Here is a 22,885-nt window from a genome sequence, read left to right as displayed (position 1 = left end):
CGGCACACTTTCCGACGGACTTTGTCCGCCAGGTGCGCCGGACTTTAAAACGGACGGACTTGCCCACACACGACCGGACTTTCCGGCGGGCTAAGTCCGCCCGTCTTTCCGACGGACTTTCGCCGGAGTTACGGCGGACTTTCAGAATGAACGGACTTGCCCACACACGGACAAGTCCGTTCATTTTGAACGTGACTCAGGTGCGACGGGATTAGAAAAGGATGTCAATCTTGCCGCTTTTATCGGCGAGATTGACACCTTGCGAGCCCCGTCGCGGGGTATACCAGGCCCTTAGGTCTGGTATGGATTATAAAGGGAACCCCGTACGCCGAAAAAACGGCGTGGGGTCCCCCCTAAAATCCATACCAGACCCCGATCCGAGCACGCAGCCTGGCCGGTCAGGAAAGGGGGTGGGGACGAGCGAGCGCCCCCCCCCCCCCTCCTGAACCGTACCAGGCCGCATGCCCTCAACATGGGGGGTGGGTGCTTTGGGGGAGGGGGGCGCCCTGCGGGGCCCCCCACCCCAAAGCACCTTGTCCCCATGTTGATGAGGACAAGGGCCTCTTCCCGACAACCCTGGCCGTTGGTTGTCGGGGTCTGCGGGCGGGGGCTTATCGGAATCTGGGAGCCCCTTTAATAAGGGGGCCCCCAGATCCCGGCCCCCCACCCTATGTGAATGAGTATGGGGTACATGGTACCCCTACCCATTCACCTAGGGAAAAAGTGTAAGTAATAAAACACACTACACAGGTTTTTAAAATATTTTATTAAACAGCTCCGGGGGGGGGGATCTTCCTCCGGCTTCGGGGGTCCCTCCGCTTCATCTTCTCCCGGCGTCCGGTTGGTTCTTCTCCCGGTGTTCCAGTTCTTCGGCCGGCTCCTCTGCTGTCTTCAGGTAGCTCTCTTGCCAGCAGAGGTCCGGACTCCTGGGCTTCTGGGCTTCTTCTCTTCTCTGGGTGATGTTGACCACGCCCCCTAAAACGTCACAGTCCCAGCATGCCCAGGGACTGTGACATCAAAAGGGGGCGGGGTCTTCGCCTATATAAGTCACAACGCAGCCCTCGGAGAGCAGTCCAGCCGGAGAGAGCGTCGTGTCAACATCTGGAGAAGAGAAGAGAAGAAGCCCAGAAGCCCAGGAGTCCGGACCTCTGCTGGCAAGAGAGCTACCTGAAGACAGCAGAGGAGCCGGCCGAAGAACTGGAACACCGGGAGAAGAACCAACCGGACGCCGGGAGAAGATGAAGCGGAGGGACCCCCGAAGCCGGAGGAAGATCCCCCCCCGGAGCTGTTTAATAAAATATTTTAAAAACCTGTGTAGTGTGTTTTATTACTTACACTTTTTCCCTAGGTGAATGGGTAGGGGTACCATGTACCCCATACTCATTCACATAGGGTGGGGGGTCGGGATCTGGGGGCCCCCTTATTAAAGGGGCTCCCAGATTCCGATAAGCCCCCGCCCGCAGACCCCGACAACCAACGGCCAGGGTTGTCGGGAAGAGGCCCTTGTCCTCATCAACATGGGGACAAGGTGCTTTGGGGTGGGGGGGGCCCCGCGGGCGCCCCCCTCCCCCAAAGCACCCACCCCTCATGTTGAGGGCATGCGGCCTGGTACGGTTCAGGAGGGGGGGGGGGCGCTCGCTCGTCCCCACCCCCTTTCCTGACCGGCCAGGCTGCGTGCTCGGATCGGGGTCTGGTATGGATTTTAGGCGGGACCCCACGCCGTTTTTTCGGCGTAGGGGCTTCCCTTTATAATCCATACCAGACCTAAGGGCCTGGTATGCCCCGCGCTCGCCGCAATAGGAAAATGTGTTTTTCCTATTGCAGCGAGCGCGAGATGCAATACCCTGCCCTCGTGTCGCATCTGGTCCGTCGGACCAGCATACACACGAGCGGGCTTTCCGTCGGACCAGCACACACACGAGCGGACTTTCCGCCCGAAACTGAGTCCGGCGGAAAGATTTAGAACTTTCTTCAAATCTAGGTCCGGCGGGCTTTTGGGAAAAAGTCCGCCGGAAAAGTCCGCTGGCGCCTACACACGGGCGGATTGTCCGGCACACTCTGGTCCGTCGGACCAAGTATGCCGGAAAGTCCGACCGTGTGTACGCGGCATTAGTTACAGCAGGGAGATTGAGAGAATCAGCAAACTCACATTTCACATATAAGCAGTGAAGAATGAATAGTCTTGGAACACTCGCCTCCCAAACCAAATCAGTGAGGAAGGCTGCCATATGTTTACCCTGACAGACTCTGATGAATGTAAAGAGGAGCCAAAAATAAAGAACACAATGAAGGTTGCTTCCAGTGTACAGACCATGTTAAATCAGAATGCATCCGTTTATTGCTAAAACCCAATTAAATCAAGTGTTATGTCATACTACACACACCATACACTGATCAGCCATAACTTTATGACCCTCCACCTAATGTAGAGTGGGTCCCCCTTTTGCTGCCATAACAGCCCTGACCCATGGAGGCATGGATTCCACTAGGCCTCTGAAGGTATCCTGTGGTATCTGGCACCAAGCTGTTCGTGGCAGATCTTTTAAATCCTGTAGGTTGTAAGGTGATTACTCAGCATGGACTGGACTTGTTTTTCCAGCCCAGGCCACAGATGCTTAATTGGATGGAGATCTGGAGACTTTGGAGGCCAAGTCAACACCTCATATTCTTTGTTTGGTTCCAGAATGATTTAAGGAACACTTTTTGCAGTGTGGCAGGGCACATTATCCTGCTGAAAGAGACCACTACCATCAGGGAATGCCATTTTACATGAAGGGGTGTACACCGTTAGCAACATTGTTTAGGTAGGCGACACGTGTCAAGTAACATCCACATGAATAGCAGGACCCAAGATTTCCCAGCAGAACATTACCTAAAGCATCACATTGCATCTGCCAGCTTTCCTTCTTCCCATACGGCATCCTGGTGCCATCTCTTCCCCAGGTAAGAGACACATACCCAACCATCCACACATAAAAGTAAAACACGATTCATCAGATAAGGCCACCTGTCTCCATTGTTCCAGTTCTGATGCCCATGTGCCCCCCATTGTAGGCGCTTTTGGCTGTGGACACGGGTCGGCATGGGCACCCTGACCAGTCTGCAGCTAGACAACTACAATGCACATTTTGCCTGCTTTCAAAAAATCAACTTCAGGGGACATGTTCACTTGCCTAATATTTCCCACCAATTCCCAGATGCCATTGTAACAAGATAATCAACATATTCACTTAAGCCGTCAGTGGTCATAAAGTTATGGCTGCTATCAGTAAACCCGTCACACAGGCATCTGCAATCACCTGTCTCTATGCTGCAAAGCCTTGACAGGGCCTTCAGTAGTTCTTCCTCTTTGCCCGTTACTTCAACACAGCAGAGGTAAGATAAATCCTGTGGAAGAAAGATCAACAATTCAATGTCTAGAAAAACTCAAGGCAACATTTCTTTAAACCAGCATTATTTTATTCATTTCGTCACAAATGCAAGACAAATCAATGGTTTCATTCAATATTCTTAGATAGTGTCAGCAGAGAATACAAGGAGCTGCTAAAACTAGTATTCCAGATACTTCCTATTGTGTGACGCCTCCAATATGCAAATTATGACATGAAATCTGACAGCCAGAATAATTATCCTGGCATGGAAGCTGCCTGCATGGAGTTGTTCTGTTTAAACCAACTAAATACATTCAAGGTGCGTCAAAAAACAAAAAAATATTCAATCTGAATAATTTAGGGCCCCGTGTACAACCTGAGCCAAGAATACAAAAGGCTTTACAGAGATTGCTCTGGCCATACACATGTGTTAAAGTGGCTGAAAAGTTAGGTTTTTGACCTTAATGCATTCTCTGCAATATGGTAAAAAACCTTCAGTGTACAGCTTCCCCCCTTAGCCCTCCTAAATACTTACCCGAGTCCGATAATGATCCAGCGCTGTGCCCGAGAGCAACGGCTCTTTCTTCCCTCACTGGACAAAGGGGGGAGTCTCTGGCTCTTGCCGCTGTCAATAACAGCCTGTAAGGAGGGAGCAGAAGGTGGGGCTGCAGCGCATGTGTGTTTATGGACATACAGAGTGCAGCTCAGGAGCAAGCCTGCATGAGTGCCCCCATAGCAAGTAGCTTGCTATGGGGGAACTCGGCGGGGGGAGCCAGAAGCGTTGCAGGACCCCAGAAGAGGAGGATCTGGGGTGCTCTGTGCAAAACCATTACACAGATCAGGTAAGGTTTTTTTTGTTTTTTTTAAATCAAAAAATAAAAGTACATTTACAATCACTTTAAAAATGACCACACACACACACTTTACAGTCTGATTGTACAATTAACAAATATGAGGACACACCTAAACGCATTAAAACGGGACAGCCTTAAGCCCTGGTTCACACTACTTTAGCACGATTTCAAAGAGGTTCTTGCACTGCAGATCAGTGCGATTTGCACCTCCAATTTTATTGTGGATTGCGACTTCGTTTAAACAGAAGTCTACGCAAGTCACAATGAATTTGGCAAAAAGCAGTGCAAGAACCTCTCACAGTTGCTGCAACATGAGTCACAGGAATTTAAACTGTTCCATTGCTGACAATCGGGTGCGATTTGACATGCAATTTGGAATTGACAAATCGTACCAGTGTGATCGGGGGCTAAGGGAAAGATTGCACAATCAGATTGTATAGTGTATGGTCATCTTAATCCAGGTGCTCAGGACTGTAATCCCTCACACAGCTGTACAATCAGAATGCATAGTGTATGGCTAGCTTAACCGGTTCCCGACCGGCGCACGCCGATGTACGTCGGCAGAATGGCACGGCTGGGCAAATGGGTGTACCTGTACGTCCATTTGAATTGCCCGCCGTGCCATTGCGTGCGCGCGCCGGCCGGGAGCTCCGTGAGTCGGGTCGCGGGTCCCGCGGACTCGATCGCCGCGGGGATACCCGCGATTGCCTCACGGAGAGGACGAACGGGGAGATGCCGTTGTAAACAGCATCTCCCCGTTCTGCCTAGTGACAAGTGTCACTCGATCTCTGCTCCCTGTCATCGGAGCAGAGATCAGTGACGTCACACATACAGCCCATCCCCCTACAGTTAGTAATCACTCCCTAGGACACACTTAACCCCTCCCCGCCCCCTAGTGGTTAACCCCTTCACTGCCAGTGCCATTTACACAGTAATCAGTGCATTTTTAATTGCACTGATCGCTGTATAAAATGACAATGGTTCCAAAAATGTGTGTCAAAAATGTCCGACATGTCCGCCATAACGTCGCAGTCACAATAAAAATCGCTGATCGGCGCCATTACTAGTAAAAAAAAAAATTATTAATAAAAATGCCATAAAACTATCCCCTATTTAGTAAACGCTATAACGTTTGCGCAAATCAATTATTAAACGCTTATTGCGATTTTTTTTTTTTAACCAAAAATATGTAGAAGAATACGATCGGCCTAAACTGAGGAAAAAAAAACGTTTATATATTTTTGGGGGATATTATAGCAAAATGTAAAAAATAATGCGTTTTTTTCAAAATTGTCGCTCTTATTTTGTTTATAGCGCAAAAAATAAAAATCGCAGAGGTGATCAAATACCACCAAAAGAAAGCTCTATTTGTGGGAAAAAAAGGACGTCAATTTTGTTTGGGAGCCACGTCGCACGACCGCGCAATTGTCAGTTAAAACAACGCAGTGCCGAATCGCAAAAAATGCTCTGGTCAGGAAGGGGGTAAAATCTTCCAGGGCTGAAATGGTTAACATACAGTATCTCACAAAAGTGAGTACACCGCTCACATATTTGTAAATATTTTTTTATATTATATCTTTTCAAGTGACAACACTGAAGAAATGACACTTTGCTACAATGTAAAGTAGTGAGTGTACAGCTTGTATAACAGTGTAAATTTGCTGTCCCCTCAAAATAACTCAACACACAGCCATTAATGTCTAAACCGCTGGCAACAAAAGTCAGTACACCCCTAAGAGAAAAATGTCTAAATTGGGGCCAAAGTGTCAATATTTTGTGTGGCCACCATTATTTTCTAGCACTGCCTTAACCCTCTTGGGCATGGAGTTCACCAGAGCTTCACAGGTTGCCACTGGAGTTCTCTTCCACTCCTCCATGATGACATCACGGAGCTGGTGGATGTTAGAGACCCTGCGCTCCTCCACCTTCTGTTTGAGGATGCTTCACAGATGCTCAATAGGGTTTAGGTCTGGAGACATGCTTGGCCAGTCCATCACCTTTAGCAAGGCAGTGGTCATCTTGAAGGTGCGTATGGGGTAATTATGTTGGAATACTGCCCTGCGGCCCAGTCTCCGAAGGGAGGGGATTATGCTCCACTTCAGTATGTCACAGTACATGTTTGCATTCATGGTTCGTTTGATGCAGTGTGCAATGTATGGTCTGAGCACTGACAGACTGACCCCCCACCCCTTCAACCTCTGCAGCAATGCTGGCAGCACTCATACATCTATTTCCCAAAGATAACCTCTGAAACCTATGAAGCCGAGCACTCAACTTCTTTGGTTGACCATGGCGAGGCCTGTTCTGAGTGGAACCTGTCCTGTTAAACCGTTGTATGGTCTTGGCCACCGTGCTGCAGCTCAGTTTCAGGGTCTTGGCAACCTTCTTATAGCCTATGCCATCTTTATGTAGAGCAATAATTCTTTTTTGCATATCCTCAGAGAGTTCTTTGCTATGAGGTTCCCGAACTTCCAGTGACCAGTATGAGAGGGAGAGCGATAACACCAAACTGAACACACCTGAGACCTTGTAACACTAATGAGTCACATGACACCAGGGAGGGAAAATTGCTAATTGGGCCCAATTTGGACATTTTGACTTAGCGGTGTACTCACTTTTGTTGCCAGCGCTTTAGACATTAATGGCTGTGTGTTGAGTTATTTTGAGGGGACAGCAAATTTACACTGTTATACAAGCTGTACACTCACTACTTTACATTGTAGCAAAGTGTCATTTCTTCAGTGTTGTCACATGAAAAGATATAATGAAATATTTACAAAAATGTGAGGGGTGTACTCACTTTTGTGAGATACTGTAGGTGTTCAGAGATTTTAATAGCACACACCAGCAACAAATTCATACTGCTGCTTTATGCAGCATACTATTAAACCTAGAAAGACTCGTGCAGAGGGAAGGAAATGGGCAGATTCGAGTTTACCTGTCAGACAGGTACCTTATTTTATCTGTAGAGTAACATTTCAAGAAAAGCTCCAGCAAAGAACTAAATACATACAGTAGTTGAAATACACATATAAACTATGCTACCAGACAAAGGATTCATAACTTGTTAGGATTAAACATATCAACAAAGCCCTTTATTAACATTACCTTTGTATATCTACCTTAAAAAAATGCCTACTACAGTTCTCTTATTTGTTCCCTTTGGCTCGATTAAATATACAACTGAATGTGTGTAATTATATCTGTTCAGCAAGTGGGGGAATACAAATAAAGGGGCTGCTCATCCAGCCACAAATCTTGTAAGCTGGTAACTTCCTGTGCTCTCAGCCTCTGCACTCTCATCAGTTCCTTGCTATTCCTATGGAATACAAACCCCCCCCCCATGCAAAAGAGGGACGTATGTTGTAGTCCTAACACTTCACTCTCCTAGGGTGAGGATGCTGCCCAGTATGATTTACAGGTGAAAAGATAAAAGAGAACTGAAAACGAATGCAGCCACCATCTCTAAGGGCCAATAAGCTGTAAAGCGATCAATGTTTGTAAATAATAATAATAATAATAATAATAATAATAATAATAATAATAATGCACAAGATTGGCGCACTTTGTTTCTTCCTTCTTGCCATTAGCATTTACTGGCATGAAACAAGTATACACAAAAGTAAAGCTGAAGTAAAATCAGCAGGTTTGGTTGCAGCCAGCGATTGAAGCTGGGGGGGTCAGAATGACAGTCAGGCAGATGGCACATTCAGGGGTGGTGAGCAATGGAAATCTACCATGGAGAATTCTGTGATGAATGGATAAGGTGGAGGTATCCAAGGATTATAGACAGGTAAACCCCATAAGAGAGACCTACCTGAAGAAGGCAGTGATTGGACATGGCTCGGTAACAGGCTCTGTAGCTCTTCATTGTAGGCCGTTCTGCTAAGCAATAGCCCCATTTCTTCACCATGTGGAAGCGCTTTGTGAACCAAATGTGAGTTTCCAGCCAGATGTTCTTCCTCTGCCTGCGATTAAACTCCAACTGAAGGTTCCCGTGGCGCCTCCGAGCTTTGCGACACTTGCTTTTAGATTGTTCTTTCTTCTGGTGCACTGATTTTTCCATCTGCAGATTACAATAGGGGAGAGATACTAAAAACTGAGCATACAGAATGTAGTGCACAGAAATCAATCAGCTTCTAGGTTTTGCCAAAGCCTAAAGTGTAATGCCACTTTCATGGGGATAAAAAAATAGCAAATAAAGAAAAAATAATATAGCGTATACAATTGCAACACAAGTCATATTGTATTTGAATGTTATTAGAAACTACCTTTCCTATTCAATCTGCAGCTCTGTCATTTTATGAAAATGCAATATGGCTACCTGGAAGTGTTCTGTACACAGAAGGTGTACAAAACGCCCAGCAGAAACATAATTTCCTGCTTGTGTGATTGGCTCAATTTTCCCAGAAGTCTGCACTAAGATACAAATCAGATCTCAGGCATCCCTTGCAACAAAAATGTCATTTTTGGTGAGATACTTCCAATAGGAAATCACGTCTAAAAAGGGATGCAGGCCCAGCAGCTTTCCTCATTAGTGCCCTGCAGGTGAAATGCTGATTGATAATTAGGAAACCACGCCCATTAGACTCACTTTCCCACATGGACAGAGACACAGGGATGTCTTCAGAACAAAAGGTAGGAATCTGCAACAAAGTTTGTTAAAATCCTTGTAATGTACATAGATCACCCAGAGGGGAATGTTTTTTTCTCTACAAAAGTGGAGTTAAGCTAGTAGAAGTGAAGGCAAATACTTTATTTTATTATTATTATTATTTTTTTTTTTTTTAAGTTTTACACAGAGTGGAGATGGATAAGGAATACAGGTAGGTTTTAATGCTATTGCTGCCCCTGATGAGGAGATTCACCCTCTTTGTCATATCTGCCATTATTATTAAAAGTGAAATAAAATCACAACTTTTGGGTTGTTCCTGGAAAAATAATAGAGGGGAAATCTTCCAATTGGGATACTAGTTCTGTCGCTCATGTCACACACCCAGGAAGGTTCGGGAAGGATCAAGACCATATGGTCGGGATCTGCCCAGAACCCTGGACTAGCACCCGGCTTAGCCTCTCAGCAGAGCCCACTGAGAGCCTGAGCCAGCCACCCCTGCCCCCTCCACAGCCCAGTGCTCCAGTGAGCCAGTGGCTGACAGGTACCAGCTCTCTGCTCACGGAGCTGCGAGAACCGAGCGATCAGCGGTGTTTGATCGCTCGGATCTCAGTCTTAGAGCCAGAACGATGCTGCATCCAGCTAGGCAAGTATGATTCCAAAAAAAAAAAAAAAAAATCCCATACTGCTCTTTTAAAGAAGGCAGAACAAGTGCCACTGAACAGAAGAGCCTACCTCTCTCTTAGCAATCTCCCGCAGCCTTCTGGGTAACCGCTTAATGTCATGCCCCATGGCACGTCGCCGCATGTGCCGGGGCAAAGACTGAAACACCAAAGAGTTGGAAGATTTCTGAGACACAGCCTTCACCATGGCATTTATTTCTGCTGCTCTGGCCTGAGCAAACATTGATGCTAGAATACAAAAGCAAAGGAATAAAATTAAATACACACACACTTTCGTTACAGCCAATACAGGTTTGTCCATCTGTATACAGGTTATTTACAATATCACATAGCTGATTATCAGCTTTGTCTGACCTAACAGCAACCATTACAAACACATGGAAGCTTACTGTTAAAATGGCACTCCTGTGCTGCCATCAGTTGCCAGTGTGTGTTCCATATAGTGCAGGGTGAATGCAGCTTGGCTATAGAAGTTCCGAGTTCAATAAAACCAATAGAGTCAATTTCTGTAAATGGGTGTTCAGTGTAGAAATCAAAGCCACAGAACTGAATTACAGCATAGAAGCGAGAAGGGAAAGCTGCAACTCCAGTTTAAAAGCTTTGAAAATGCAAAGTTCACCTTTTGGAAAAATGTAATAAATGCCCCCACATAAAAAAAAAAAAAAAAAAAAAAAAAAAAAAGAAGAAAAAAAGAAAAAGCAGCATTTATTACATTTTGCATTGTAACCTGCAGAGCATTGCAATCATGATAAGTGCATTGGAGCTTCTGTATGGTTTATATCCCAGCTCCAGGTCCATACAGAGGTACAGACCTTCTTATAGGAGGAAGTAATAGATGGACTACGAGTGCAGTGATGTCCCCACACTTATGCTCCATTGAGATCTGAGCACCCCTCTGCCATGGTGGAAGATGGGACTTGTAGTCTGTCCATTAACAGATCCCTGTAAATGTATGATGTGACTAAAGACAGACACGTACAGCTGCACTAAATTCAAAAATCAACAGGATGCTCCAGAGAGAAGCACCTATGAATGAGGTAAACGGGGAGGAGGTGGGTGTTGGGGAACGCTATTATGTTTCTACTTATACCCTAGATATGGTTGTAACATGAAATATGTTTGAAAAAACGGACTGAGCCTTTAAAGCAACTCAACTGGGATTTATAACCTAAAAAGCCTGCAACACAAGCTATAAATACTCACCTGTCCTGCTACCCTCACCACTTAAAACTGCTGCGATGGAGAAAGAAAGTGTCTTAAAGATTTTCACAATCCAGAATACTTCTGAGTGTGTCGGGTGTTGCTTCCCAAATGGAAGTCAAGGCCATCAGCCACTATATCATTACAGGGCAAAGTATTCAGTTAGAGGACAGTGGAAGAAACTACAGTGCACATCGGGTAACACTGGCATCCAACATTCCTGGAAGTGTGCTGGATGCTCAAGGTCTTTAAAGGATAAGTTCACCTTTTGACAAAAAAAAAAAAAATAGGATGCACATTTTTTTTTACAGGCAAAAGAATGGGCATTATTTTTTGTTTTGGGATCGCTGATGCCATGCAGGCCTCCTGCAAATCTGTCAGTGTACCAATACATTCTGACAGGAAGGTTCAATAAACTACCACGGCGCTCACAGCACTATGGTAGTTCATTAAAAAACTACAAGCAGACAGCCACTAAGGCTGCCAGACCTTGTCGTTTTCCATTTACAAAGAACTGTGAATAAGCGATGCGACCGGGTGGGGAGAATATCCTGTCACAGCAGGGGTGTGTGTGTGTGTGGGGGGGGGGGGGGGGTTGTGGGGCCGTTTGTAACAGGTTACATCCTAAATATGGGTCTTAGACCCCTTACACACTGAGGCAGTTTTCAGGCATTTTAGCGCTACAAATAGCGCCTGTAAAGCTCCCGAAAACTGCCTCCAATTCATTACAATGGGTGCTTTCACACCCGGCGGTGCGTTCGGAAAAGTCCTGCAAGCAGCATCTTTGGGAGTACTGTATACAGCGCTCCCAAAATGCCCCTGCCCACTGCAATGAATGGGCAGTGCTTCTGAAGCACCACAACACAGGAGTTTTTAAACCCTTTTTTGCCTTAAAAGCACCCCGCTATCGGCCAAAAAGCGGCGCTTTACTGTTAATGGCCAGCGCTTTCAGTATGAAAGCAGCCTAACATGTAACATGTTATGAAAGGTGAACTTATCCTTTACGCAAGTGTTAACGGGACAGGCAAGTATTAATTGCTTGCTTTGCAGGACAGGAGAGTATCAATCAACAGTTTTGCAGATCATCTTTTTAGCTTTTAAAGGCTAGGTTCACTTTTTGGAACATGCAACACATTCCAGCTCCTGCCGCCTCTCCCACTCTCCCCTGGAGTGGAGTTCAGGAGTGTGACAGCAGGTGGGGGGTCCCTATATCAGAACACAATAGCTCAGAGAGGAGATTACTGTACTAACACCACATCATTAGTACAGGACCTCCTTGTGGTACACACGATAAGTACCAGGCTTTATTTCTAATTCTGTAGTCAGTAAATCTCTCTTTACAGTAAACATTTACCTGTAATATATTTAGGGATCTGAGGTCCTTCATTGAAGTCCCCTCTTCCTCGGCCTCCTCCAGTGTGGGGTCCCTGGGAGTGGTGTGGACCTCTCTGCTGCTGCCCAGAGGTGCCCCCTAAGGAAAATGCATGACATGTGACACAAGTTGACAAGGCTGTTTGGTGATCTAATAGTAGATGACATCCTCACATATGCAGTTCCGTTTTACCTCTTTGTTGTGGAAAATATCCCCGTCCATAACCCTGGGGTGTCCTATCACCCTGATCGAAGCTCACGTTGGAGGGCTGATTTCTCATCCGTCTGGCATATTTTTTTTCTTTTGCATTAGACATTGTGGATGAAATACTGAAAGGGAACAAATCATCAGAGGCTGGAGTGGTGCATACAGCCTGTGAAATCCTAATAATGAACACATTAATATGTATGTATCCAAACATTCCCATGGTACACACAGACTCTCCCCCTTGGTCTCTCATTCAGGTTTCGAAAACCCACATTAGGGTACTGAAAGGGATGATTACAGATACTTCTACACCATGTCATGAGCAAGTACAAAGATAAAAATCAAAGTTGTTCTACCAGCCAAGAACAGTGAGTCCCAATATAAACCAGTTTCCACCTGCCAGATTCTAATATGGAGTATACATTAAAGCAAAACGTCACTCTCTTGGAAGAATATGAATATATCCATCTTAATTATTCAATTAAAAATGGAAGCCGATTGGTTTCTATGCAGAGCTGCATCAGATTTTATACTCTCCAGTCTTATTAAATCTCCCCTAATCTGCGTTTCCCTATAGCCATTATAGCAGCAATTTCTAGCAGTCTCTTGTAATACATCTCCAGCCTATGACCTCTCCCAAAGCATGTCCCCAGTCTCCAACAACTCTCGTATCATCTCTGCGGTCTCCGGTGTCATGTCTGAAGCCTCCCGCCCTCGCCCGTCACGGCCTCAGCCTCCCGCCGCTGTCACAGCCTCCAGTCCTCACGGCTGTCATGGCCGCAGCCTCCCGCCCCTGCCTCCCCCTGTCATGGCCACAGCCTCCTGCCGCTGTCACGGCCTTCAGTCCTTGCAGCTGTCATGGCCGCAGCCTCCCCCCCGCCACAGCCTCCCGCCCTCACCCCCTGCCATGGCCGCAGCCTCCCACCCATCACGGCCGCAGCCTCCTGCCCCTGCCACGGCCTCCAGTCCTTGCGGCTGTCATGGCTGCAACCTCCCACCTTTGCCTCCCCCCTGCCATGGCCGCAGCCTCCCGCCCTCACCCGTCACAGCTGCAGCCTCCCGCCCTCACCCGTCACAGCTGCAGCCTCCCGCCCTCACCCGTCACAGCTGCAGCCTCCTGCCCGTCGCTTCCCTGTCCCTGTCACAGCCTCCCACCACCTCTTGTGTGTCTGCAGTCTCCGACATTTATGTGCTGTCAGTAAAGTGATGTCAAGGGTCACACTTGAGGCCCTCCCATTTCAAGAGAGTTTATCACCAGAGCCATACAATATGATTGTACAATCTCCTTTAGACCACCTATACACAATACAATCTTATTTAGATCTACTGTTGCCTATACAATTTGGAGTACAAGCCTAAACATTCCATTCATTTCCTATCAAATCAGACTGCTGCATTGCATAGTTGAAGTAAAGTAGATTGTATGGTGTATGGCCAGCTATTGTAAAGGCCTGTGTGTGACTGGATAGAAACCGATTAGATTGCATTGTTTTCTCCTCGTATTAAAGTGTTGATAGATGTAAATGAGATTGTACTATCAGACTGTAGTGTGTATGGCTATCCTAGGACCCATAACTGCAGACATTAGTACACAGTGATGGCCCGGTGTGTAGTAATGTTTGTATAGGAAACGTCCATACCAGGCCTAGCGCCGTTACTCCTCTCCTGTCTCTCCTCACCCGGAACAGCCCGGACCTCACTATACACCTCACACGTGGGAGAGCCAACATGCGTTCCACGCCTCTCTCTAGAGCTGCTGTGAGGAAGCTGATTGGTGGATGATGAGGTCTCGTGACAACATATGAACGTTTCCCCGTACAGTAGAGTTGTATACCGCGCACGCGCAGAACCCATGTGCTGCTGGCAGCTGTGTACAGAGGGAGGGAGCAGGTGAAAGTTTGCTGGGTTGTCAGTCATGGCTTCTATCGTCAGGAAGATTATCTGCAGCGCCAGGGCTCCATCCGCTATAGGACCGTACAGGTAGGAGAATGCAACATGACTGTATATTATATAGAAGGAGAGCAGTGCCTGATACCTTCCACTATCATCCTTTTCAGTGCTGCATTATGTGTGTCTTCACTGCATTGTATATGTGTGTAGATACACATACAAACGTTTTAGGCAGGTGTGAAAAAATGCTGTAAATTGGGAATGCTTTCAGAAATAGAAGTGTTATTAGTTTATTGTTATTAATTAACAAAATGGAGAGTAAATGAACAGAAGAGAAATATAAATCCAATCAGTATTTGGTGTGACCAACCTTTGCCCGGCTCTTCTAGGTACACTCACACACAGTCTTTGAAGGAACTCAGCAGGTAGGTTGTTCCAAACATATTGGAGAACTAAGCACAGATCCTCTGTGGATGTAGGCTGCCTCACATCCTTCTGTGTCTTCATGGAATCCCAGACAGACTCTATAATGTTGAGATCAGGGCTCCCAGGACTCCTTGTTCTTCTTTACACTAAAGATAGTTCCTTATGACATTGGCTGTATGTTTGGGGTCCTTATCCTGCTGCAGAATAAATTTGGGGCCGATCACACTCCTCCCTGATGGTATGACATGAAGGATAAGTATCTGTATTTCTCAGCATTGAGGACACCATTGATCCTGACCAAATCTCCAACTCCATTTGCAGTAATGCAGCCCCAAACTTGCAAGGAACCTCCACCATACTTCACTGTTGCCTGCATCTCATACTAGCTAATTATGAAATACCTTAGATCAAAGCTGTCCCCATACACCCCTATGACTGGCAACATGTCTCCCGGATTTATTTCCAGGTTTGCAGGCTCTGGCGTTGTGATTGGCCGGAGCTGCGATTAGATCACTCCCACGCATGCACATGGGAGCTGCTGGTCATGGCACAGGCCCTTTAGAAAGGGCATGCTCAAACCCTTTCTTCAGTGCGCATGTGACGATGACGTTGGCACAAGCGTATATGGTAAATAACTCCTAAGTCGTGCAGGTTTAGGGGATATATTTCCAGTACCTAATAGGTAAGCCTTATTATAGGCTTACCTATTGGGTACAAGTGGTGTAACTAGGTTTATAGCCACTTTAAAGCGGTAGAGAATTACGCTTTGTGATTTTTTTTTTTTTACCTACAGGTAAGCCTATAATAAGGCTTACTTGAAGGTAAAATGTAATATCTTACCCAGATATTCACCCTGGGTGCAGCCGGTGACATCACCGGTGCATGCACTCCAAAAGTCAGGCGTACCCTGCTGGACCTCCAGAGCACAATGCTGGAACCAAGGGCTCCCACACGCGAAGGCAGATGACCCTTTTTTTTTTTTTTTTTTATCATTGATTTTTATCCACCCTGATTTTAAGGTAAGTATTTCATATGCGATGCATACTAGCACATTATGCAATTGTCTTGAGTTGAGTTGCATCTTGATATAGCTCGGTCCTTTGCCCCGATGCACTTACAAACACATACTAGGGTCAATTTATAGAGAGTCCTTTACCCCGAAGGGTCCCGACGCGCTTACAAACACATACACATATACTAGGGCCAATTTATAGACAGGATCTGATTAACCTACCGGCATGTCTTTGGAGTGTGGGAGGAAACCGGAGTACCCAGAGGAAACCCACATAGGCACAGGGAGAACATGCAAACTCCAGGCAGATGGTGTCGTGGTCAAGATTTGAACCAGCGACCCTATTGCTGCTAGGTGAGAGTGCTAACTACTACACACCACTGTGCTGCCTGTCTTAAAGGGGAATTTTTTTTTTTTTTTTTTTTCTTTAAAGCAGAACTCCAGGATTTTCAAAAAATCCCCCATTAGAACACCCCCACACAAAACACTAAACAGTTACATTTGTGAAATTTATATGAGATATGACTGAATGAATTTTCAGGAAGTCAGTTTTGTGATTCAAAAAATGCAGCCTGTATTCTGGCAAGGAGGATCTCTTAGAGCAGGGATTGCATCATATCCCCTTCTCTATCTCATTGTAATCAGCCTACATTTCCATTGGGGACCACCAGTGTAAAACCGGGATTATCAGTAATCACTTGTATGACATGGCGTCCCACTGTGTCAGGTATTGTATATGAGAACACCGATCGCTGATCTTCCCCCCCCCCACCGTTATTATGATTGACAGCTCACTGTTCCTATAATACCAGGGGCGGGAGATCAGTGATCGATGTTTTCATATACAATACCTGACACAGCGGGGCATCCTCGCTGTGTCATACAAGTAATTTTTTATTTTTATTTTATTTATTTCAGTTACTTGTATAGCGCCGTCAATTTACGCAGGGCTTTACATATACATTGTACATTCACATCAGTCCCTACCCTCAAGGAGCTTACAATCTAAGGTCCCTAACTCTTATTCATACATACTAGGTTAATTGGATTCTATCTAAATTGTCCCCATCAGCATGTCTTTTGGAGTGTGGGAGGAAACCGGAGTACCCGGAGGAAACCCACGCAGGCACAGGGAGAACATGCAAACTCCAGGCAGGTAGTGTCGTGGTTGGGATTCGAACCAGCGACCCTTCTTACTGCTAGGCGAAAGTGCTACCCACTACACCACTGTGCCACCCTGATTACTGATGATGATCCCCGCTCTGCACTGAGATGGCAGGGGGGGCAGGGAGGAGGGGAGAGGAGAAGGAGGACCCCTCCTCCATGGGCTGTGAGACCCCTCCGCCCACTACATCTCTTTCCTTCCTGCTCGTTTTCAGAGGACTACAAGGGGGTGTGTCAGACCGCTGGCTGAGCTCAGGAGAGGGATAGCAGCCAGCGGTCTTACAAACAGGATGCCAGCAGGCAATAACATTTTTTTTTCAGCAAGTTCAGCAGCCTATTACAGAGGGACCACAGAGCTCAGAAGAACATGGATGGCAAAGTTGGTGAAGGTAGGAGATCAGCAACAAGGACATGGGAAAAAAAATGTTGGCCAGTGTTCTGCTTTAAGTTTACTTCGCTGACCACTGCATCTCTTTGTGCTTCTTCAAAATGGCTTGAAGAATTGAACTGATGCAGGTTTGAAGCTAAAGGGAGGCCACACCAAATATTGATTTTATTTAGATTTTTATTCTCTCCTTTTTGTAATTTGATAAAAATAAACAATTCAAATATATATTTTTGAAAGCATTCTTACTTTACAGTGACCCCTTTTACCGACGTGGGCTGGTGGATCTGTGAAGGCTCTATATTCATACCCCTGATTGGGGACAGTGCTTTTTCACCCATATTAATGTGAGAGCACAACTGCAGTCACCTTTGTGGGAGTTATCAGAGTTTTTTTTTTCTTCGTGCAGCTTGTAGGATCAATTACATAAAGTGAAATCAACAGAGACGCTTTCCTTTAGTATATGCTCGCTGAGTGTGAAGAGCTGAGCACTATCCATGGTTATGGACACTGATTCATGAGCTTGCCATTTATTACATATAAAAAATTTCATTTGATTGACACATTTAGGAAATGACATTTATGGGGGGGGCGTCCTGTACACCATCTGTGTACAGAACGCCTCCAGGTTGCCGTATTGCATTCCATTTTACAGAAAATTACAGCGGAAAGGTAGTTTTGTATTAAAAAAAAAAAAACAAAAGATATATGTATGTGTGCTTTTTATTTATTTGCTTTTTTTTCATACAAAAATTGGAGTTGCCCTTTTAGAACCTGTCACTACAGCAGTGGCAGATTCTTATAGCATTACTCCCAGTTCTCAGATCAGAAATCTGGTCATAATTAAGGCCTTGTTCACACAGGCATACTACATCGTACATCATTGGGAGGGCTGACTTTGCCCGCGTGGGGATCCACAGGAGTTCCATGCAGGCGGTCCCATTCACTGAGTTGGAACCCCACCACTACTCCCAATCTGACAGCTGTGTGGATGCATGGCTTGGAATGCAGACAGGCCCTGGAATTCATTAATCCTGACACAGACAGATTTTTCAAAAGTGTCTTGCATGCATACTGAAAGTGGTGCAGCGTGTGCCAAATTCGTGTACCTGTCTAGAACTTGTATGTGAATTTGGTGCATGCTGCGCTACGTTTAGAATTCATGTGAAAGACTTTCACAAAATCGCTCTCGCTTTCTCTCTAGCTGGTCTTAAAGCGGCGTTCCACCCATATAAAAGTCAGCAGCTACAAAAAGTGTAGCTGCTGACTTTTAATAATCAGACACTCACCTGTCCTGTGGTCCAGCGATGTGGGCTAACGAAGACTCACTCCTCTCCCCTTGCTCTCCGTGGTGCCGGCATTCTGACTGTGGGTTCACAGCTGGGCACGAACTGCTCATGCACAAGCCGCGCTGCAATTGGCCGGGCAATCTTCTTGGACCTGTGACGTGTCCCAGAAGATTGCATGGAGGGAGAGGAGAACTTCCTTCTGGCGCCGCGGAGCCTCGGGAGGAAGTGGGAGCTGGATGCCTCTAAAAAGAGAATATCCGCTGCTCCCCCCGCAAAAATGACATGTGGCATGTCAGGGGGTCACCTTCACTTAAAGCAGAAGTTCAGTTTTTGAGTGGAACTCCGCTTTAATTGGCTCCACATTTGCAAGATACGAACTGTTGGTATTTTATTTTGATTTTGGCGCAGATGTTGGGTCACAATATAGAAGTGGAACAAAGTAGAACTACCTGAATTTGGCGCACAGGTCGCCGTCAGAACCAAAACTGTTACACAATAACCAGACCAATTAAAGCCATAAAAGTGGGCTCCAGCTTTACTGAATTCTCCCCAGTGTGCATTTGGGACCAGGCACCTCCAGGGATGTCAGATTGGGAGCAGCGGCTGTGTCTGTGCAGCCGCTGCATCCCAATTGACATGAATAGGTGCAAGTCTGAATGAAGGACGTAGTCATTTGCAGGTAACCGCTAGAGGTGCACCAAACGAAAATGTTGGTACCGAAAATGCAAGATGCACTTGGCCAAAAAACAAAAATTACAAATGACAGTTATATATATATATATATATATCTCTCTTTGCTACATTGTAAAGTAGTGAGTGTACAGCTTGTTTAACAGCGTAAATTTGCTGTCCCCTCAAAATAATGCAACACACAGCCATTACTGTCTAAATTGCTGGCAACAAAAGTGAGTACACCCCTAAGTGAAAATGTCCAAATTGGGCCCAAAGTGTCAATATTTTGTGTGTCCACCATTATTTTCCAGCACTGCCTTAACCCTCCTCGGCATGGAGTTCACCAGAGCTTCACAGGTTGCCACTGGAGTCCTCTTCCACTCCTCCATGACGACATCACTGAGCTGGTGGATGTTAGAGACCTTGCGCTCCTCCACATTCCGTCTGAGATTTCCACACAGATGCTCAATAGGGTTTAGGTCTGGAGATATGCTTGGCCAGTCCATCACCTTTACTCTCCGCTTCTTTAGCAAGGCAGTGGTCATCTTGGAGGTGTGTTTGGGGTCGTTATCATGTTGGAATACTGCCCTGCGGCCCAGTCTCCGAAGGGAGGGGATCCTGCTTCAGTATGTCACAGTACATGTCAGCATTCATGGTTCCCTCAATGAACGGTAGCACCCCAGTGCCGACAGCACTCATGCAGTCCCAGACCATGACACTCCCACCACCATGCTTGACTGTAGGCAAGACACACTTGTCTTTGTACTCCTCACCTGGTTGCTGCCACACACGCTTGACACCATCTGAACCAAATAAGTTTATCTTGGTCTCATCAGACCACAGGACATGGTTCCAGTAATCCATGTCCTTAGTCTGTTTGTCTTCAGCAAACTGTTTGCGGGCTTTCTTGTGCATTATCTTTAGAAGAGCCTTGCTTCTGGGACAACAGCCATGCAGATCAATTTGATGCAGTGTGCGGCGTATGGTCTGAGCACTGACAGGCTGACCCCCCCACCTCTTCAACCTCTGCAGCAATGCTGGCAGCGCTCATACATCTGTTTCCCAAAGACAACCTCTGGATAGGACGCTGAGCACATGCGCTCAACTTCTTTGGTGGACCATGGCGAGGCCTGTTCTGAGTGTAACCTGTCCTGTTAAATCGCTGTATGGTCTTGGCCACCGTGCTGCAGCTCAGTTTCAGGGTCTTGGCAATCCTTCTTATAGCCTATGCCATCTTTATGTAGAGCAACAATTCTTTTTTTCAGATCCCTAGAGAGTTCTTTGCCATGAGGTGCCATGTTGAACTTCCAGTGACCAGTATGAGAGAGTGAGAGCGATAACACCAAATTTAACACACCTGCTACCTATTCACACCTGAGACCTTGTAACACTAACGAGTCACATGACAACGAGGAGGGAAAGGGCTAATTGGGCTTAATTTGGAGATTTTCATTGAGGGGTGTACTCACTTTTGTTGCCAGAGGTTTAGACATTAATGGCTGTGTGTTGAGTTATTTTGAGGGGACAGCAAATTTACACTGTTATACAAGCTGTACACTCACTACTTTACATTGTAGCAAAGTGTCATTTCTTCAGTGTTGTCACATGAAAGGATATAATAAAATATTTATAAAAAGTGAGGGGTGTACTCCACTTTTGTGAGATACTCTGTGTATGTGTATGTGTGTGTGTGTGTGTATGTGTGTATATATATATATATATATATATATAATATATATATTATAATGTACATTGCAAGGATTTTAACAAACTTTTTGTTTCAGATTCCTACCTTTTTGTTATTATGAAGAAATCCCTGTGTGTTTGTCTGTATCCATGTAGGAAAGTGTATCTAATGGGAGTGGTTTCATAATTATCAATCAGGGGTGCATCTGCAGGACAATAATGAGGAAAGCTGCTGGGCCTGCATCCCTTTAGGCCGGGTTCACACTAGTGTGACAAACGCTCCGACATTGGGAGCTCATGTCGCATGACGTGTGAAAATCAATGTTTCCCTATGGGAGCCGTCCTAACTGGTCCGACACAAGTCGGTCCGACTTTAAAAATGCTCCCTGTACTACTTTGGTCCGACTTTGATCCTACTTCAGCTCATAGACTATCATTAAAGTCGGATCGCCGTCTCGCATGAACCGACTTTGGCATGCGACTTGTGCTCAGATGATCTTGAGGGGGAACTCTGCGTCAAATTTTAAATAAAAAACCGGCATGGGTTCCCCCTCCAAGAGAATACCAGGCCCTTGGGTCTGGTATGGGTTTTAAGGGGAACCCCCTACGCAGAAAAAACGGCATGGGGGTCCCCCCAAATCCATACCAGACCCTTATACGAGCACGCAGCCCGGCCGGTCAGGAATGGGGGTGGGGACGAGCGAGCGCCCATCCCCCCTGAACCGTACTAGGCCGCATGCCCGCAACATGGGGGGGTGGGTCCTTTGGGGCAGGGGGGCGCCCTGCGGCCCCCCCACCCCTAAGTACCTTGTCCCCATGTTGATGAGGATAAGGGCTTCTTCCCGACAACCCTGGCCATTGGTTGTCGGGGCAGGGGGCTTAGTGGAATCTGGAAGCCCCCTTTATTAAGGGGGCCCCCAGATCCCGGCCCCTCACCCTATGTGAATGAGTATGGGGTACATCGTACCCCTACCCATTCACCTAGGAAAAAAGTGTCAATAAAAAAACACACTAGACAAGTTTTTAAAATTAATTTATTAGGCAGCTCCGGGGGTTTCTTCCTTCTTCTCCATGCTCTCCGGTTCTTCTGCTGCTCTCGGTATCTTCTGCTCTTTTGCTAGCATTGGCCCGGTCTTCCTCACCGTCTTCTTCCCTCTTCTCTTCTTCCGATGTTGACATGACACTCTCTCCCACTGTAATGCCGTGTGCGCGGTCCGCACCGATTTATATAGAGATGGGGCCTGGTCACCAGGTGATGTCACCCGGTGACCCCGCCCCTTATGACGTCACAGTCCCATCATGCCTCGGGACTGTGATGTCGGATCCCCGTTCATTGAAAGTCAGACGCATGCCGGCTTCAAGTCACAGGGCAAAGTCGGATCCAAAGTAGGAAGGCTGTTGTGTCGCACCAGTGTGAACCCGGCCTTAGACATGATTTCCTATTTGGGTATCTCACATTTGAAGGTACTTTGGCAGCACTGCCCATTCATTTCAATGGGCAGGGTGTTTTGAGAGTGGTGTATACAGCGCTCCCAAACCGCCCCAAAGATGCTGCTTGCAGCACTTTTCAGAATGTCCCCCAAGCTCACTGCTCCCAGTGTGAAAAGTCACACTGAAATGAATGGGAAATCTGTTTTCAGGTGTTGGTTAGAGGCTATTTCTAGCGCTAAAATGCCTGAAAACCGCCTCAGTATTAAAGCAGCCTTTGTGTAGACTTTGGTGAGCCAATCACACAAGCAGGAAATGTTTGTGGGAGGCATTCTGTACACATTCTGTATACAGAACACCTCCAGGTAGCCATATTGCATTGCATTTTACAGAAAATTACAGAGCTGCAGATTGAAAAGGAAATGTAATTTTTAATAACATTCAGTTACAATATGACTTGTGTCGCAATTGTATATGCTATAATATTTTTTCTTTTATTTGCTATTTTTTTCCCCCCTCAAAGGTGGAGTTACCCTTTAAAAATCCTGCTTGCTGCATGTTTAGTCAGTTAACAGAAGCCTCACCAAAAACGCAACCCAAATGCATTGAAAACGCAGCAAGAACACATCAATAT

General features: G+C 46.2%; 2 protein-coding genes across 3 annotated transcripts in view; one reads left to right on the top strand and one right to left on the bottom strand.

Moving 5' to 3' along the window:
* The window catches only part of POP1 (POP1 homolog, ribonuclease P/MRP subunit), a 44,937-nt gene extending 30,892 nt beyond the window's left edge, over positions 1-14,045 (bottom strand). For both annotated transcript variants that reach the window (XM_073632020.1, XM_073632021.1), the window contains exons 1-6: positions 13,940-14,045; positions 12,285-12,421; positions 12,075-12,191; positions 9,573-9,748; positions 8,043-8,291; positions 3,300-3,387 (exon numbers count right to left, since the gene is read on the bottom strand). In XM_073632020.1, the coding sequence (XP_073488121.1) occupies positions 3,300-3,387; positions 8,043-8,291; positions 9,573-9,748; positions 12,075-12,191; positions 12,285-12,408 (754 nt within the window). In that variant the 5' untranslated portion in view covers positions 12,409-12,421; positions 13,940-14,045. The remainder of the gene's footprint in view (positions 1-3,299; positions 3,388-8,042; positions 8,292-9,572; positions 9,749-12,074; positions 12,192-12,284; positions 12,422-13,939) is intronic.
* A 72-nt stretch (positions 14,046-14,117) lies between these two features.
* The window catches only part of RIDA (reactive intermediate imine deaminase A), a 49,770-nt gene continuing 41,002 nt past the window's right edge, over positions 14,118-22,885 (top strand). Inside the window, exon 1 of the mRNA XM_073632022.1 lies at positions 14,118-14,279. Coding sequence (XP_073488123.1) covers positions 14,215-14,279 — 65 coding nt within the window. The 5' untranslated portion in view covers positions 14,118-14,214. The remainder of the gene's footprint in view (positions 14,280-22,885) is intronic.

Source organism: Aquarana catesbeiana, linkage group LG05 (genome assembly GCF_042186555.1).
Source record: "Aquarana catesbeiana isolate 2022-GZ linkage group LG05, ASM4218655v1, whole genome shotgun sequence".
NCBI lineage: Eukaryota > Metazoa > Chordata > Amphibia > Anura > Ranidae > Aquarana > Aquarana catesbeiana.
Note: the sequence above shows the minus strand (reverse complement) of the source record. Positions and strands in the feature narration are given on the sequence as shown.